At 28.2% G+C, this 18,091-nt stretch overlaps 1 protein-coding gene across 2 annotated transcripts in view; it reads right to left on the bottom strand.

The window, feature by feature from the left end:
- The window catches only part of LOC100213067 (peroxisomal trans-2-enoyl-CoA reductase), a 44,688-nt gene extending 38,131 nt beyond the window's left edge, over positions 1–6,557 (bottom strand). For both annotated transcript variants that reach the window (XR_010641861.1, XM_065810605.1), the window contains exon 1: positions 6,070–6,557. Coding sequence is in view for 1 of the 2 variants with exons in the window: in XM_065810605.1 (XP_065666677.1) it covers positions 6,070–6,315 (246 nt within the window). In the remaining variant the exon portion in view is untranslated. The remainder of the gene's footprint in view (positions 1–6,069) is intronic.
- Positions 6,558–18,091: the final 11,534 nt, after the last annotated feature.

Genomic DNA, 18,091 nt, shown 5'->3' on the forward strand with positions numbered 1-18,091 from the left:
TTTTAAACTTTTTTTTAATTTTAACCAGTGATAACATTTGATCTAAAAGCGCTAAATACCAAAAATTACAAATTTAGGATGATTATTAGATCCAAACAAAACATTGAAAGTTAGAATAATGGATTGCACAAATGTTGTACAACATTTTTATCCACTAATTGTTATTGTTTCTTAGTGGGGTTAACACAATTTAATTATTAATTACACTGATAAACAAATAAAATTTTATTGTGCATATCTTGTTAACTAGGTGGTTTTTTAAAACAAATTAAATATGCTGATTTCAAACATGCAAACCATTTTTCACCATCACGTCAAGTTGTAAAGATATTTGGGTTCAAATCTTTAGTATTTAAGGTAAAGTCCCTAATATTGTCGAAAAAAAAGTTATTCAAAAGTATGTTAACCTGGGTCTCAAAAGAAGCGTATTTTCATAGAGATTTTAGAAAAGATAAATATTTTACTTAAAATTTATTGACAAAAAAAATTATGTGAAAAAATGCTAAAGACTTTATAAAAAATTTTAACAAAATGTTTCTCAGCAATAATACAAAAAGTACTTATTTTTATTACAAACAAATACCATTTTTAAAACCTCTATGAAAATACGCTTCTTTTGAGACCCAGGTTAACATACTTTTGAATAACTTTTTTTTCGACAATATTAGGGACTTTACCTTAAATACTAAAGATTTGAACCCAAATATCTTTACAACTTGACGTGATGGTGAAAAATGGTTTGCATATTTGAAATCAGCATATTTAATTTGTTTTAAAAAACCACCTAGTTAACAAGATATGCACAATAAAATTTTATTTGTTTATCAGTGTTATTAAGAAGTACACAAAACTTGATCAATTTATGATATTTAGATGCTCCACAAAACATTGGAAGTTAGATTAACAGATTGCACAAATGTTGTGTAACATATTTATCCATTATTTGTTTCTTAGTGGGGTTAACACAATTTAATGATTAATCATTAAGAAATAATTATATAAAATTTGATTAACTTATGACAATTTGTATGCATCCCATACAAGATTTATTGAAATATTAATAAATATACAATTGTTCACGTTACTAAAATGTTATTTTTTTGTTTGTTGAAAATTTATTTCAATTGATTTCATTGAGTAATATGCTCCATTAAAGCTTTTATGATGTTTTTCAGCATCATAAAAGGAATGTTTAGTTTACTTAGGATTTGTTTAATTTTAACAGATTGAAAAGGCAACCCTGACTTTTTGCCAACGAAAGACAATTAAAATAATTTTTCTTCATCAACTTTAATAATAATTAGAGGCTTTGGTTTGTAAGAAATGAATACTTTAGGTTTTGGTAAGTTTATAAGTTTCTAAACCATTAGTCTGCATAACTCACAGAGTCAAGGAAAAAAATACTAGCTCTTCAGATAAGCACCCCAAATGTACTCATCCTCTTCACTTTTTTTGCTTCTTCATCATTATGGTTAAAAGAGTAGGATTATTTTTGTATAATAAATGACTTTTAGCTTCTATTTTGCAGGATGATCAGAAACAGTATACTGAATGTGGAAACCTTTTTTAATATGTCAACCAAAAAAAAATAGAATAAGCTTCACTAGTTCTCAATAGCCCTCACAGGGAAATATTTTTTTCTCTCCAAGCATTCAATTGCCCATTTTTTTACTTTAAGTGCTTGTTGAAATAACAAACTATTTTGATAATGAGGCCAGTCTCACTCTAAGTTCTTTTATATTCTTGTTAAGGTTATGAAAGTATTCCTTGAACCTTTCAAACAGGTGAACTCTTGGTGATTTATTCAAACCACAAATAGCATTGGATGTAGCTTTTATAAAGAGTTCTTGAATATGCTGTCTACATTCAAGTCAGAGTAGAGAACAACTAATTTGCTTCTCAATTAAAATTGCAGCTCCATTATACACTCCACAGTTTCCAGCCGTTGTGTCATAAACAAGTGCAACAACAGATGCTTTTAATTTTCACTTATCAACTAGGTTCATCACTAAACAACATTGCGTTTAACTGATTCCAGTAGCTTGCTTGAAAGTTTTTCCATCCCAATAAATTTCTAAAAATTAATGTGTAACCCAAGTTTCTTCAATTGATTTAATTCTTCTATTCAGTAAGCTGATTTTGCTCTATGAACTAATGTTTTAAAAAGTGTAATATCATTTAAAGCTGCTCCACCTACTGCGAAAACCTTTCCCAAAATAGGTACCTGTTGTCTTTCACTAATACCGGATTCATTGGCAACTGTACATGTTTCTTTTAACAGTTCTCTTTTTGAAATTTTGCATTATTGCAGATTTGCAATGATGGTTTTTTTCTCTTTTCACAACTCCTTTATCTTCTTCCATATTATTTGAAAAAAGTTCGGAAGAAAGTTTTGAAGATAATAAAATCAGCATTGCTGATTTTATTATCTTCAACATTTTTTTTTTTACTTATTAAGATTTATTTTGCTTTAAAAAATTAAAAAAAACAAAATGAACACTTATTTAGAAAGTTTTGTTTCTCTTTAATAATAATAAAAATAACAATTATAATAACTTTTAGTTTTATTAAGTTTTTTTATTGTAAGTTTTAATAAGTTTTAGTTATAAACTTCGATTTCTGTAATTAAAAAAAAATCCTTAGTAAATGTAATTTATTTAATGAACGCAAATTTTTAATTATATATATTTTTTAATCATTAAGTTTACCTTCTTTTATTTAAAAGGCGTTTGAGTGTGAAAGTTACTATTCTTTAGTAAAAAGTTAAATGAATAATATTGCTAATATTTAAATCGAAATGAAAATTAAAATAACAGTAAATACGCTTATTAAACACTTATGTAATGTATACTTATTATGTTATGTATAGTTATTGCCTATATAGTATTTATTATGTTATGTATAGTTATTGCCTATATAGTATATTATATTAAATATAGACAGTAACTATTCGAATACAAGACAAATAATAGACAAACATGACTTAAGCGTTTATCCCCATTCTTTCTTTTCTAGGATCGTGTTCTTAAACAAAAAAATATTTTTGCAATCCAGCACTATTCAATGGTAGCTTTCCTAGTTCATAGTTTTCTAAGGAAAAATAAACCATCCAATGATTTAAACGAGAAGAATGCCTGCTTATTTTTGTTTACAGCAATAGCTGGAATATGTATTGATTCAAATAAATGTTTTTTTCCTGATCTGAATACTGTCTCTTCTGCTTCAATAGATATATTATTTCCCAGACTTTTACTAGGTTAACCAACCTGCTTTGGTATGGGAGCCATTTTCGTTGTTTAATAAAAGACTGAAGCTTGTAATACAAACACTAAAATGACTTTTGTTAAACAACATCTGTGGTGTTTTGAAAAAAATCTTTTGTGGGATAAGTACAAGTAGTCATAAAAGGTTTTTAGTTGCTAACAAGCAAAGGCAGATTGAAATTAATGTACAACAAAATTTGAGAAATGCTGCCATGCAACATGAAGTCAATTTAAACCAAAATAAAGATATTGTGGCAAGTTAAAAATAATCTTTGTTGAATAAAAGAAGTAGGCTCAAAATATACTTAACCATATACAAAATGTAAGAAATGCTGCTAAGCGAGTTGAAGAGCAATTAAGGTGAAATTAATCAACAAATAAGGTGAAACTAATCAACAAGTAGACAAGGAAGAATGTGTAGCAAGAAGTCATACTATTCCAGACTGTAATTATTTAGAAAAATGAATCAAACTTATCAGCATTGTGGTGCTAAAAAGTTTCATTATGAAACACATTTTTTATATTGCCATAATATGAAGATCTGCCACTACTTTCACTATTTATGCAAGCTTTACAAGAATTATTTATAAGAAGTTATGTAGATCATAACGCCAATATGAACTTTTTTAAATACATTAAAAATTATAATGCCTGTCTTTCTTTTGCTTCATTTACAGCTAATGTTGTTTAATCGTAAATCATGAACCACCATATTTCAGAATGTGTTTTTCACTATTTTAGTAATCTCAGGCCAGATAAAAATATTTTCCTAAAATATTGTCAATATATCTATTATCCTATTGCAGCAGTAATATTAGGAGGCAAAGATCTTTGCTTACATGATTGAATACTTCCTGAGAAGCAGATGGAGCACCATCTTCACCTACAAATACAACTTTTTCTTGCATTTAAAAACATGGCTGAAGTAGAAAATAAAGTAAATTGTCAAGCAGTTATAGAAGGTCGCTCAGTTTCAGTTTTAAAATGCTTGTAACAATTTTCCATTTGGAGGGAAAATCACTCATGTTAGTAACAATATTAGGCAAATACTGCCTGTTGTGAAAAGAGAGCAACCACCTGAAATTGTAGAAGCATGTATAAAATGTTCTTTACATTAACAATGAGTGCAAAAGTTGGCATTAATTAAAGAATGAGAGTACATGATGGGGAAGGATAATTTTCCCAATGGCAATTAAAACTAGGGAGTGTAACAATACCTGTCAAACAGGAAAAATTTTAAAGGATTCATTGTAATAATGCATCAGTGCTTTATTAGAGAAAACAACTCAATTGTTGATAAAATATTTGGAGATGCTGAAAAAAATAATTATGCTAAACAAGTTATTTTAAAACCTACTAATATAGATGAACTGTTGATCAATAAACAAGTGCTGGAACATTTACCGGGGAGAGGTCAAAGCTTATTTAAATGCTGATCAAATTGAGACTGATGACTTTAATGAAAGTAACAATTTTCCTGTTGAGTTTTTGAACAGCTTAACTCCTCCAGGTATGCCTCATTGTTTAAAATTGAAAATCGGTTGCTTAATTTTGTTACTTAGAAATTTAGATCTCAAAATTGGGTTATGCAATAGCACTCAAAGACTCTTCTACTTCTATTCTTCAAAATAATTATATTTATGAAGAAGTTTTGACAGGCGTTTCTGTTGGTAAAAAGATATTTGTTTCTCAAATTCAGATGGCTCTGTTAGATTCTAATTTACCTTTTGTTCTAAAATATCATCAGTTTCATGTCAGTTCTGCTTATTCAATGACAATTTTCAATGACTAGTCAAGGTCAAACATTTGAGTTATTGTATATTTAAAAAAACCGTATTTCTTTCAACAACATTGAGAATATATTACATAACTTAAAACTTTTATTTAACTTTATTATTCTTTTTTAACTTATATTTATAATTATAAGTATAAGTTAAATAAAAAAATATAAAAAATATAAGTTAAATAAAAAATAAAAGATTTATAACTTAAAAATAACTTATTGAAAACAAATAAAGAATAAGTGGAAGGTGTAAATTAGACATTTTATGAACGGCAATATGGGTCTGTAGTGCATCAGTGAAGAAAGAAGCATGGTTGTCATATAACAACAAATGTGGCCCACATCAAATATTCTTGTCAGGCGAACAGAAATCTATTGATCTACTTGTTGTCAAATCACACTTAATTTAAAACAACTATCATTTACAGTTCTGTCAATAAAAAACTGTTCAGTTAATAAAAAATTGATTGCTTTTGAAAGAGTTCCAACTGCATTTTTGCAAGAATTTCTTCATTACTGATGAAGAAATTCTTCTTGCAAAAATGCACTAATGACATTGCACAAAAATGCACTAACGACATTAGTTGAAAATTTATCCTAAATTATATATTTAGAATACTATATTATATTATGTAATAATAATGTAAAAGAGTAATTGTTTTAATTACGTAATTTATTTTGCCATGATAAACTTGTTCAATTGGGCAGAATTAGGTAAAAGCTGTTTGATCTTTGGCCTTTACTTGATTTTAGTGCACATCATTTGTAGGCTTTTACTTTCAAACCATTAAAAAGTTAAAGCCTACAGTTGATGTACACTAACATCAAGTAAAGGTCAAAGATCAAATAGCTTTTACCTAATTCTGTCCTAAATTGTCCTTAAACTTTCTAATTAAAATTTAATAAAATTAATCTATATATCATAAAATTGTATTATTGTCGCGAAACTATTCATACACTATATATATAAGTCATTTATTATAAAATTATAAGTTAAAAAAAAAGCGTTAAGCAAAATACTACCTCGTCTTCTTTTCTTATGTTACATGGAAATGGGAAAACTAGTTCTTCGCAAAGCTCTGAATTTAAAACACGAGCGCATTCTTCCAATACTCTAGGCTTTCTTGAAGCAATAACAACTTTACAACCAAGAACTGACAGCTCTTTTGCAATTGATTTTCCAATTCCTGTCCCACCACCTGTTATAATCGCTATATTTCCCAGAAAAAGATTACTGCGAAATACAGATTTTACAATTTTTGTTGCCATTGATGGATATGAAGTAATGTACCGAAGGTAAAGATTTACTTTTTGATGCTACCAAACGTCAAATAGTAAAAAATCCGATAAAGTTACCTATCACCAATTATAAATCTCAATTCTTTTAAAATATTTTAAAATATATAAAAATGCCATTTAAGCAATCAAAAACAAATTTGCCCCGGGTCTTTTACAAGGGCGGATTACAGGGTTTTAACGGTGTCTTGCAAACTTTTTTCCCCTAAAAATTTATTTCCGAGTCGCACGCCGATTGGTTTAAGAGGTCCGCCCGCAATAACTAATCCACATCCTAGAAACTTAACAACACCACTAAATTTTATTCCTTTTATGATTAAAAGTGAGTTTAAATTTACTGTAAACTTTGAAAAGTAAATAAATTTCATGGCAAGTATGAGATATTACTTTTACAAATATTCTTAAGCAATGCCGAAGATCGATATCAAAACTCATGAGTTATGTCTTGAAGAGATAAGGCAACACGTAATAACATTGCTAATACTAATATAAAATTGAGTTGCCTATTCTTATATAGTATATGCGTAATAGGATTGCTAATACTAATATAAAATTGAGTTACCTATTCGTATATTATAATAATGTTATAAAATACGAATAGAAACTAAAACTTTCGCCACGGAAATAAATTAAATAGCTAAGCTAAATAACAAAATAAAAATAAAATTAGGCAAGTGTGCTACCAATGCGCCACGCTGCAAAAGTTAAGTAACTTCCAGGTAAGTTCTAAACATCAAACCTTTGTAGGTTTAAGTCATATAAATATGGTCTGCCAAAAATTGCGCTGATTTTTAATTTTTTGTTTTAGGTGCCCAAAGAATACCTAACTGTCTTGTCACAGAGCACCGCAGATGAACATTTAACTTGGAAGTTCACGCCTCCTTTCTTACCGAGCTCACTTCGAGCCCTGAATCTCTTGCTTCTAAAGCAAGTGCTCAAACCGCTGTGCCACGGCCGCTTGATTATTATAAACTAGCTTGGGAGCAAAAATATTATTATAATTGGTTTTCTAGATATTAGATGTCACAGTTTGACTAAATTTTTCGAAGTATTGATTAAATAATGCCGAAGGCATTTTTAAACAAGAAAAAAAAAAAAAGTAAATACTTTACAATGAGTATTTACCTTGATTATTGTTTATTGACTAGTTCAGACCAAAAATTATTAAAATAAGTAAAGAAATTTTATTTCCTTGTCTAAATATCATGTTTCAAAATACGCGAAAAATGATTTTTTCTGTCATTCTTTATCTTTGTTTTAATTCAAAGCCATTCAAATTCAAAGTGATTACCTCATAGTTTTTTGTTTTTTTTTTTATTATAAACTTTCGTACTTAAAAGTATCTAAAGATATAATAAAAAAACTGGGAAGTAAAGGCTTATCCGCAAAATTCAATTCAAAAATGAAAGTCTATTTTTTTGACGCATTGATTGTGACATGATAATGGTTAAAGCCCTGAGTTTACCGTTAAAATTTAGTTTTTTTAAACTTGTATTGACCTTTAATCTACCTTATTTATAACAAATACTTATGGGGTATTGCAATAGTTAACAAAAATAACTTATAAATAGTATAAATGTTTTCTATCTGTTTCTATATTTTGAGCGCTTGAATGCAGTATGTTTCCTTTTTTCTCAATCATAATTTTTTAGTATAATTTTTAATCTAAATATGTTTTTTGAGTATGATTTTAAGTATGATTATTTTATATAACAATAAATCTATATACTTTTTTACTTTTTTTAAAGACATTTTAATTAAATTTCTGCAAAAAATATTTCTTACGACACATGTTAATTTTTTAAATGTAATAGTTGTGGACCTTAACTTAAATAAATAGACCCTAAACGTAACTAAATGGGTTTGCAACTGTAACTTGTAAATCCTAATAATTAGTTTCCATTAACAAAATTTTGAATCAAAATAAAGGTTGTAAAATAATGAAATTATTTTAAGGTCTTAAGAACTATGAGTTAGCTGCTGATTGAAATAAAAATCTTTAATTGAAAATCGTTTAAACAAAAATTTTAACATTACACACTAGAAATAGATTGGAAACTAGAAAAAAAAAATTCACCCTGATTACAAATTACAAACAGGGAAGAAACAACATGTATTCCTGGTATAATTCATATTCTCCAATCAATTCCATCGTCATCTTCATCGAAAGGAACACTGTTGAAAAAGGCAAAAAAAAAAAAAAAAACTGATCATGAATCTACATCAAGACCTACATGTATTGATTTTATATCTTATATTTTTTTACAAAATCAAGAACTTAATACTTCAAATAAAGTCAGAGAAGATAACATAGCTTGTCGTGGGACCAGTCTAATTAAAGTCCAGTTTAAAAGAAAACTTGAACTTATCAATGAATCCACAATCCAACAAATGCGAAAGAAATATAAACGTATGGAAGAGACCTTGAGAAAAAAATGTCCAGAATCTATTGCACCCGGTCAATCGGAAGAGTTTTTGAAAATGCTTGAAGATAATTAAAATACCGAAACAGATATTCCAGACGAAATTGAAAAACTCGTGTAAATGTATAACAACAGTAGTGAATCCAAATCCGGATTTCGGAATTTCGGAATTCCGAAATTCCGTCATATTTATAATTTTTAAAAATCCGGAATTCAAAAACGCGAATTTCGGATTTTTCGAATTTAGAATTTCGATTATTTAATTCTTATTTTATTTTTGAAGTTATTTAGAACTGTTTTTATAAAAATTTCAAAAAAAACTTTTGTTTTGTTTTTATATTATGTATTTCTTCCGTTCTAAAAATTTTAATTTTTATTACTAAAAACGTTTTTCAACAACAAAGTTGTCATCCTCAGTAGTATAATACAACAGTTTTTAGTAATAAAAATTAAAATTTTTAAAACGGAATAAATACATAATATAAAAACAAAACAAAAGTTTTTTTTTGAAATTTTTAGAATTTCGAATTTAGAAGAACTTTTACTATAGATGGCAGCATTGTGTACTTTCATTGTTATAAATTCAAAAAATTTAAATTTTAGTAGGCTTTGGCTACTGCAAATGCATTAAAAAAATTTTTTTAAATGAAATATTAACCTTAAGAAATTAAATTGTATGCAGAGCAGACAAAGTAAGTCATTATATTAATTTTATGTTTCAAAAATTTTGTAGACTTACATTGTTATTGTTTTAAATCCCAACCCAAGTATGGTAGATAAATCTGAAGAAACTTTTATGGACATTTCAAAAGAAAGCTCATCAAATTCAGTGTGGAAATATTTTCTACGAGGGTAAACAAATCAGGTGGCGAAATGCATGCAATGCAAGCAAGTTTTAAAGATATTGGGTGGATGTACAACTCCCATGCACACACATCTTCGTTCTAAACACAACACAGTTTTGAACAAGCGAAAGTTTGATGAAAATACAACAGCTTCTACATCTGACAGTAACGATAGTGTTGTGAGCACAACCAGAAAAACGAACACGATCATTGATTTTTTCAAGTCAAAAAAAGATGAAACTTTTTCTGCCGTAGTAGTTTTTTAAAAGTGTTTTTTTTTTTGAAAATTTATTTGCCTTCAATAAAAAAAAATTACTATTACAGATTAGCTTTATTACAAATATAATTGGCAAGACTTCCAGAAGATCATACGATCTTATCATGAAGCCCTGTACAATATCAAATATAATAATAATAACAATAAAATTAAATTAATCAATAAAAATAAATCAACATAAACTATATATAACTGAGCATTTAAAATATAAATATACTGGATAAAATATATGAAACAAAAGAACTAAAAACAAGAAAAAATATTTTCTGCTGAAAAGATAACTTCTTTTAATTTTCGTTTTAAAGAAGTTAAAGTCTATTTCAAAGACAAATCAAAACTATTTTATTCCATAAATAAGGACCACGATAAGAAACAATGAGTTGTTCAAATTTAGTTCGGCAGATAGGTTCTTGTAGATTTTTTCCATTGCGAAGATTGTATTTGTTTATGGGTTTTACATTATAAAGGTTTATAAATACATCAAGAAAAAACGGAGACGAGAGAAATCGAGAAAAAACTCCGTCGGAGTCGAGAAAAAAATCGGAGTTTCGATAATATTTTGTTATAAATTAAAATCTAGTTGATAATTTAACATTGTTCTTGTATTTTTTTTTTTTTTAATTTTATATATTTCGACGTATAATACATAATAATTTAAAAAAAAATATATATATTATTATATTTCTTAGTATACTTTAATATTTTTTTTATCACAATTTTTTTAACGAACAAGTCTTATCTAATAAATGGTTTACTAACCGGCATCGGTTCGGAAGAAGGCGTGAACTTTCAGTTAAATGCCCTTTCGGGATACTTATTGTAAAAATTAAAAAAAAATTAAAAAAAAAAGTATTTATTCTGAAGATCTTTTTAAATAATATTTTATAAAGGTCAAAACATCTATAATTTCATCTGAAAGCGAACTACGAAACTTAGTTACAAATCTGGAAGACGAGGAGAAAACTCTTTCTGCTTCCGAGGAAGTTGCTGGAATTCTATGGATGGCTAGTTCAAATTTCAAAACTGCTTATGATTTCACACCAGTTACTTCATATTCTTTTAACTGATCGGTGAAAGTCTTGACTTTTTTTGGCTTTTTAGCTTCTGATTGATTTTGATTTAAAACTTCTTGAATTTCGGCAAAAAAAGATGTTGATTGTGATGGTTCTCCTTGTTTGCTTTTAGCGCGATCAACTGATTTTGGTTGGAGACTATTTTCTTTTGTTGCAAATAGTTGATCAAATAATTTTGCAGCATAAAGTTCATTATCTTTTTTGGAAGCATAAAAAAATGTGTGGTTTTTATTTTGAAAAAAAATCCGGATTGTGCAAATAACGACTCAATGATACCAACAAAATGTTTTTACGATTTTCGTATCTGGAGATTAACGCCTCTGCTAAATTAGAACTGATGTCAGTTTCCACAACCTTCAATTTCTTAGCTAATGTTTCCATAACAATGCCACCCTCCAAAATGGTTGTATTTGGTTTTTCCAAGCGAACTGCAGCGTCAGCAATGACTTCCAATAAGTCAGACAGCGATTTTAAGAAATCTAAGTTCATCTAACGGGTTCAAGCAGTTTAGTTCTTCGAGTGTTTTTTTTTACAACTTCTAAGCAATCGAAAAATCTTTAAATCATCTGAAAAACACTGTTCCATCTAGTGAAATTGTCGAGCAACAGTCTTTTGTTATGCAAAGATCCGTAAATTTTGTTTATTTTTCTTTTAAGAACTTCATATCGAAACGATAAATATTTCAAAAACTTAATTAGTACTCGAAGTTTCTGTAGACTTTCTTCGATATTCTTCATATTCAATCTTCATATTTTCTTCATATTCAATCTCATTCTTCGAATTTTTTTTTTTTTTTTTTTCTTTAATATATATTTGCCGTATATTAAAATTTACAATGAAATAAATCGTGTGAATAAATAAGAGAGCTGGAGCAAGCAGAAGACATAAACTGTCTTATCATCGAGCCCCATTTACATTGAAAAAAAATCGTCAGCTTATATATATAAAAAAAAAAGTAGCAAAGTACATAATAAGCATTTTACACGTTAGTTACAATATAAATATAAGTGTTGAAATATAATGCAATATATCAAAAATTAACAAAAGTTAAATAAAAATAAAACAGCAACAAAAGAGAAGTAGTGTCAATAACTTTTTTTTAGATAATTTATATTATTTATTTTAAAAGAGATATTTTAAATCAAGGTCATTTTGCAATAAAAGACTCTTAGATTCAATAAGAAACTCTCAATATTAGATCTCAATATTCAATAAGAAACTCTCCTTCAGTCCCTCCATCAGTTTCCGTTTCTGTTTCAATATTTGATTAAGTTTCTGTTTCAATATCTGATTCAATTTCGCGACAATCTTTTTTAGCGCATATCACAAAGACTCAAATGAATTGAATGATTCTGGAAGATCTGATTAAACTTAAATATGGTACCCAATTTCACCATCCACCTACAGCCATCCGTAGTTTTAGCTGCAATATCTTCACTATCTATACCAAATTCTTTTAATTTTTCCATTATCAAAATGTTTAATGTTTCGGTAGAACTCGGAGATAGCAACCTCATCATTCCTAAACAATACGTTCTGTTGTGATGAACATTTAAACTGTAGTATCTTCTACCTCTACTGCTACATCATTCGTCACCTGTTAGTCCAAATTTTTTTCCTTTTGCTTTCAATGCAGCCAATTCAGCGATCATTAAATATTTGGCTTCAGCATGAAACATATTAATTTTTCTGAAATTGAGGACGCTGACTTGGGCAAACTGTGCCCATAATTTTCAAAAAGCATTCTTAGCGTTTCAGATTGAGTTATGGACCTAATTAAATTCCATCAAAAGCTGTCAACTTGGCAAGAAGATAGTTTAATGACATCTTGGTCAAAACTAGTCCGAAACTGGATGGTTTTAAATCTATTTTCTCGCAACTTTTGATGTGTCCAATTAGGCCGTTTGTGCTGCCTCTTGGACAAGCAATTCTTTTATGACATTTTTTGCAACCTCCGTATTTTTTATTATTTACCACAACTTTATCAAAGTAATTCCACGCTTCCGAAACCATTTTTCTCTATGAAAGAAAAATTATCAATTTGATTATGACCTCAGATATTTGTTTTTATTTTGATTTTAATTGCGATAAGTTATCACATTTTAGGTTATTTATTAAGTTATTTATTCGAATAGGTATGTATAATTAAACATTAATTGTTAATACTTATTATCACTGATAACATCTTATTATACAATTTTGCCACAATGCACAGTGGGCCGGTTATTAGACTTATGGTAGACAAAATTTTTTTGATCAATACGACACTACTTGTACAATATAAAAGTATTATATGTTTAAAACTTACCTCGTAATTTTAAGACCAGTTTTTGCATACATTATAAATAATGATCTTGACTAAATATCTTTTTTGTAAAGATAAATTATTGAATAGTTAAAATATGTTAACTAATATCACATACGCATAATATTTTAAAAGTTACTGTTTGCTATATCTTTGTTTAAAAATTAAAAAATTTTTGCCTTTTTTTTTTGCTTTTTTGACAAAAAAAAAAGGTATTTTATTACGCATTACATTTTATATCGCAATTGATTTTTGTGGATTTAAAAAAATACTAATATTAAAAAGATACTATTTTACTCGAAAGAGTTTTTGAAATAGTACAATGGAAAAGTACGATTATGTTTTATTATATAGTTTTGAATAAAAATTTTTTGAGGCTTTTTCCACCACCTCCACCTGGCCCACTGTGCATTACCAATTGCTTTGCGATGTAAATTAGTGTTGTTATGAACAAAGAGAACATTTACATTTTAAAAACAACAAGAACTCTTGTAAAAGCAGCGTAGAAGTAAAATAAGAATTTAATCATTTTACGGGTAAAAAATAATATTCTTTAAAAACTTTGTCGAAGTTCCGTCGAAGTTTCTCGATTCATCTCGAACTCCGAAACTCCGAAAAACCGAGAAAAATCCGACGAGACGGAGTTCCGAATGGATCCATTGATCAGGAGATAAAGGATTTTTACATTTAATCATGAAACATCAAATATTATAAACATTTAGTTCGTATACAATTAATGCTTTCATTTCTCTCAGAAGTGGTTTTGAATTTGGAAAACGATTTACAAAATTAATTAAGCGAGCTGCGTGATTCTGATGCTGATAAAGAAACTTAAGTTTAGTTTTGTGCGCGCTTCCCCATAAAATATTTGCATAATTTAAATAGCAGTGGATAAACAAATAATGTAGTGGTTTTAATTGTTGTTTATTTAACATATGTCGACTTTATATACAATTTCAATACTTTTAGCAACTTTGATGGAGATATTATCGATTTGTTGTTTCCAGGATAAATTTTTGTCTACAAGAACTCCGAGAAGTTTTGTAACTTTTTCCTTTTTTAGTATTGTATTATTAATGAAGAGGTCGGAAATATGGTTATGGAGTCACAAACGGTATGGTTAGTATAGCAAAGATTGAAAATATTACTTTAACTAGTCCTAAAACTCCAAATATAAGCATTTACCACTTCAATGTGTTCCAAGTAAACTACATGACTTTGTGGCGATACTATAAAATTAGAGATGGAGTTAAAGTGCTATGCAACAACTTTTCAGTTGAATCATTAATTTGATTTTTTGTTCCGTTTACAAGTACTGAAGGAAAATTTCAGCAAAAAGCCCTGAGTGGAAAAATGAAGAAAAGAAATTGTGGTACACTACACTATATTTTTTACACTGTATTTTTGCCAGGTGACTGGTATCAAATCTTTTGTAACTATTATTGAGTAAAAAGAGCATATGTTGACAGAACAGCACAAAAGACCTAAACAACCTTCTTATTTAGATAAAGTAAAAGGTTTATAGTGAAAAGTTGTAAGCAACTTCGCCTGTTCATTCTAATTCTATTACCCCATCAGTGAAGATCTCGCCGACTCCAACAAACAATTTATATTCTCAAAAGTTCCGAAATTTAGGATGAGCATTGCCAACAAGAAAGACTTTTCTTTTTTTCATCAAGCTGAAAAAATTGTTTATGAATACTTCATAAATGGAGAAAATACAGGAAATAAGATGTCACCTGAGGAAGTAAACACTGTGATTAGAAAATATCTTACAGCTGATGTGTTTGTTTCAAGCCAACAAATAAAATCTTTGTTCCCTAGATGGAGTAAGCTTTTAAGAATTGGAAAATTGACAGCATCGATAAACAAAGTAGACGATAATAGTAAACATGAAGATGAAGAAGGCAAGAAATATCAAGAAAAAACACATAAACTTGAAACTGAACTTTCTGTTAAATGGTTGAAAGATGATTGAGTGGCCATTGTTCACAAAAACTTTTGGTATCCAGGAGTTGTTGCAAAGGTATTTTGTATATATTATTAACCAAAAACTTATACTACATAAAACTAAAAAAAAAAAGGCTAATAACATTGATAACAAAGTTAAAGCTTAAATGATAATTTATTATAGAAATGATAAATTTCATTATTCATGAATTTTGTGTTTAAGTATTTTCAGATAAAGTTGGTACTGTAGCTGACTGCATAAAAAGTGTTTCTTTTGGAAAAAATTGTTTAAAATGGCCTAATCAGAAAGAGAGCATAGTATATTCCGATGACATCTTATGTAAAATAAGTCATATGACTCTAATTAATCATCAGGGTGATGCGTTCTTAGCAACAATTAATTTTGAAGAAACAAACTAATAAAAAAATCATCAGGGTGATTCCTTCTTAGCAACAAATAATTTTGAAGAAACAAACTAATAAACAAATCATCAGGGTGATTCCTTCTTAGCAACAAATAATTTTGAAGAAACAAACTAATAAAAAAATCATCAGGGTGATTCCTTCTTAGCAACAAATAATTTTGAAGAAACAAACTAATAAACAAATCATCAGGGTGATTCCTTCTTAGCAACAAATAATTTTGAAGAAACAAACTAATAAAAAAATCATCAGGGTGATTCCTTCTTAGCAACAAATAATTTTGAAGAAACAAACTAATAAACAAATCATCAGGGTGATTCCTTCTTAGCAACAAATAATTTTGAAGAAAGAAACTAATAAACAAATCATCAGGGTGATTCCTTCTTAGCAACAAATAATTTTGAAGAAACAAACTAATAAACAAATCTGCTAAAAAAGAAGTTGTATAAGAAGGAATTGATAAACAACATGTTTACTGATAAACAACATGTTTACTGATAAACAACATATTTACTGATAAACAACATGTTTACTGATAAACAACATGTTTTTTTAAATAACTATCAAATATGTCTATACCCCACAACTATTATTTTCCTATCTGATAATTAAATATGTTTACGTTTTTCTTATACATTTTTTTCTAAACCTGGGTGTATCCATTATCATGTCACAATTAATGCGTCAAAAGAATGAAATTTTGTTTTTGAGTTGGATTTTGCGGCATTTTTTGCGTATTTTGAAGCATGATATTTTGACAAGTAAAAAAAATTCCTACTAACTTTATTAATTTGTGGTCTGAACTAGCCAATAATCAATAATCAAGGGAAATACTCATTGTAACGTATTAACTTTATTTTTTTGTTTTTTTTAAGTTTTAAAATGCCTTCGGCACTATTTGGTGAATATTTTGATAATATATCTAATATTTAGAGAGCAAGTTGTTATTTTTTAAAAAAATTTTGGAATTGAGCTTTTAGTATGAATAGCAACAGCAAAGGATTTTTTGCTGAAAGTTTCCTTTAGTACTTGTAAATGGAACAAGCAATTCAATTGATTCAACTGAAAAGTTGTTGCATAGCACTTTGGTAAAGAGCTTAACTATCGATTCTTACAGAAAATCACACTTAAACTAGATGGAAATTTATTCTAGGATTTGAAATTTCATTAGAATTATTATGCTTTGAAATTATAAATTTTACAAATCTCTCGTTTTGAGAACGTTTTAAACTTAGCAGCTCATAAATTTTATATACATCAAAAATGCGTAAATGTAAATGCATCAAAAATGCGTAAATGCAAATGTAAATGCAAACCTTTACATATTGAAAGTGTTTCATACAGTGTTTGTGTTTATTAAATTTTTTGGTTTTTTGATTTATTTATGTTTATGCCTTAGCGTATCTTTATGTTTATAAAACAAACTGCCTCTACAAGAAAGCTTGATGCGCGCCACATGTGATAGCGACCTACAACTTTTGTGATGCCATAAATGTGGGTTATGGTATTTATAATACTAAGTGGTATAAGTACTACTATTATTATTGACTTTCTCTGACATGTTTAACATCCCACTCTATTACAACTGTACACATTTTTTACTGTTTGGTCTTTTATACTCGGCTTTAGTTTCAAACTCATAATTGACTATGCTGAAGCTAATTTGTGCAAGAACTTCATCAGCTTTAGTAAATTTGCCTTCTCCATAACTTTGTCTGTTATTTCTCCTATTAAATTAAAATGGGTTTCAAAATGATCAAATGGAAGTATATTTCCTGCTTGGTCATGGCTTAGCGGTGCCGCTCTTTTCTCTACCCAGTCAAAGACATTTCTATCTGGAGCGTTGGTCGTCACAAACATTTTATCTAGGTCATGCTCTTTGAAATAAATCTTGGCGCAATGAATTATTTTTTTATACCTTGGATATTCATCTGGCACACCATCAATAGTTTTAATCATGACTTATTTACTAATTCCATCTTCAGTAAACAAGCTGCTTTTAAATGCAGAAAGATGATTAATTCTGTTCATGTCTAAGTGGTGCTTTGCACTTTTGATTGCTATGTATATTATAACAGCAATTACTGATGGAATATTTTTGTGTTGAGGAATATTTACAAAATCATGGTTAGCTAAAGTACTCCGAATATCATTGATGTTTGTTTTTTTGCAGCTGTTGATCCAATTGGCACCCTGACTTTACCATTATAAAAAATGTTAGCGAGATATATAAAAAAATAAAAAAATATTAGCGAAAAAAATAGGGTATTAGAAGATCGATCAAGAAGAAATAACCTTAGAATAAAAGGTATTACCGAAAGTATAAACGAAACCTGGGAGGAGACCGAAGATAAAGTTTTAGAGCTATTCTATTATACTTTAAAAGTCAATGAAGTTGAAATTAATAGAGCTCACCGCACAGGTTACAAAAAAGAAAGATGAACGAGAACTAT

The sequence above is a fragment of the Hydra vulgaris genome, chromosome 11 (assembly GCF_038396675.1).
Source record: "Hydra vulgaris chromosome 11, alternate assembly HydraT2T_AEP".
Classification (NCBI taxonomy): domain Eukaryota; kingdom Metazoa; phylum Cnidaria; class Hydrozoa; order Anthoathecata; family Hydridae; genus Hydra; species Hydra vulgaris.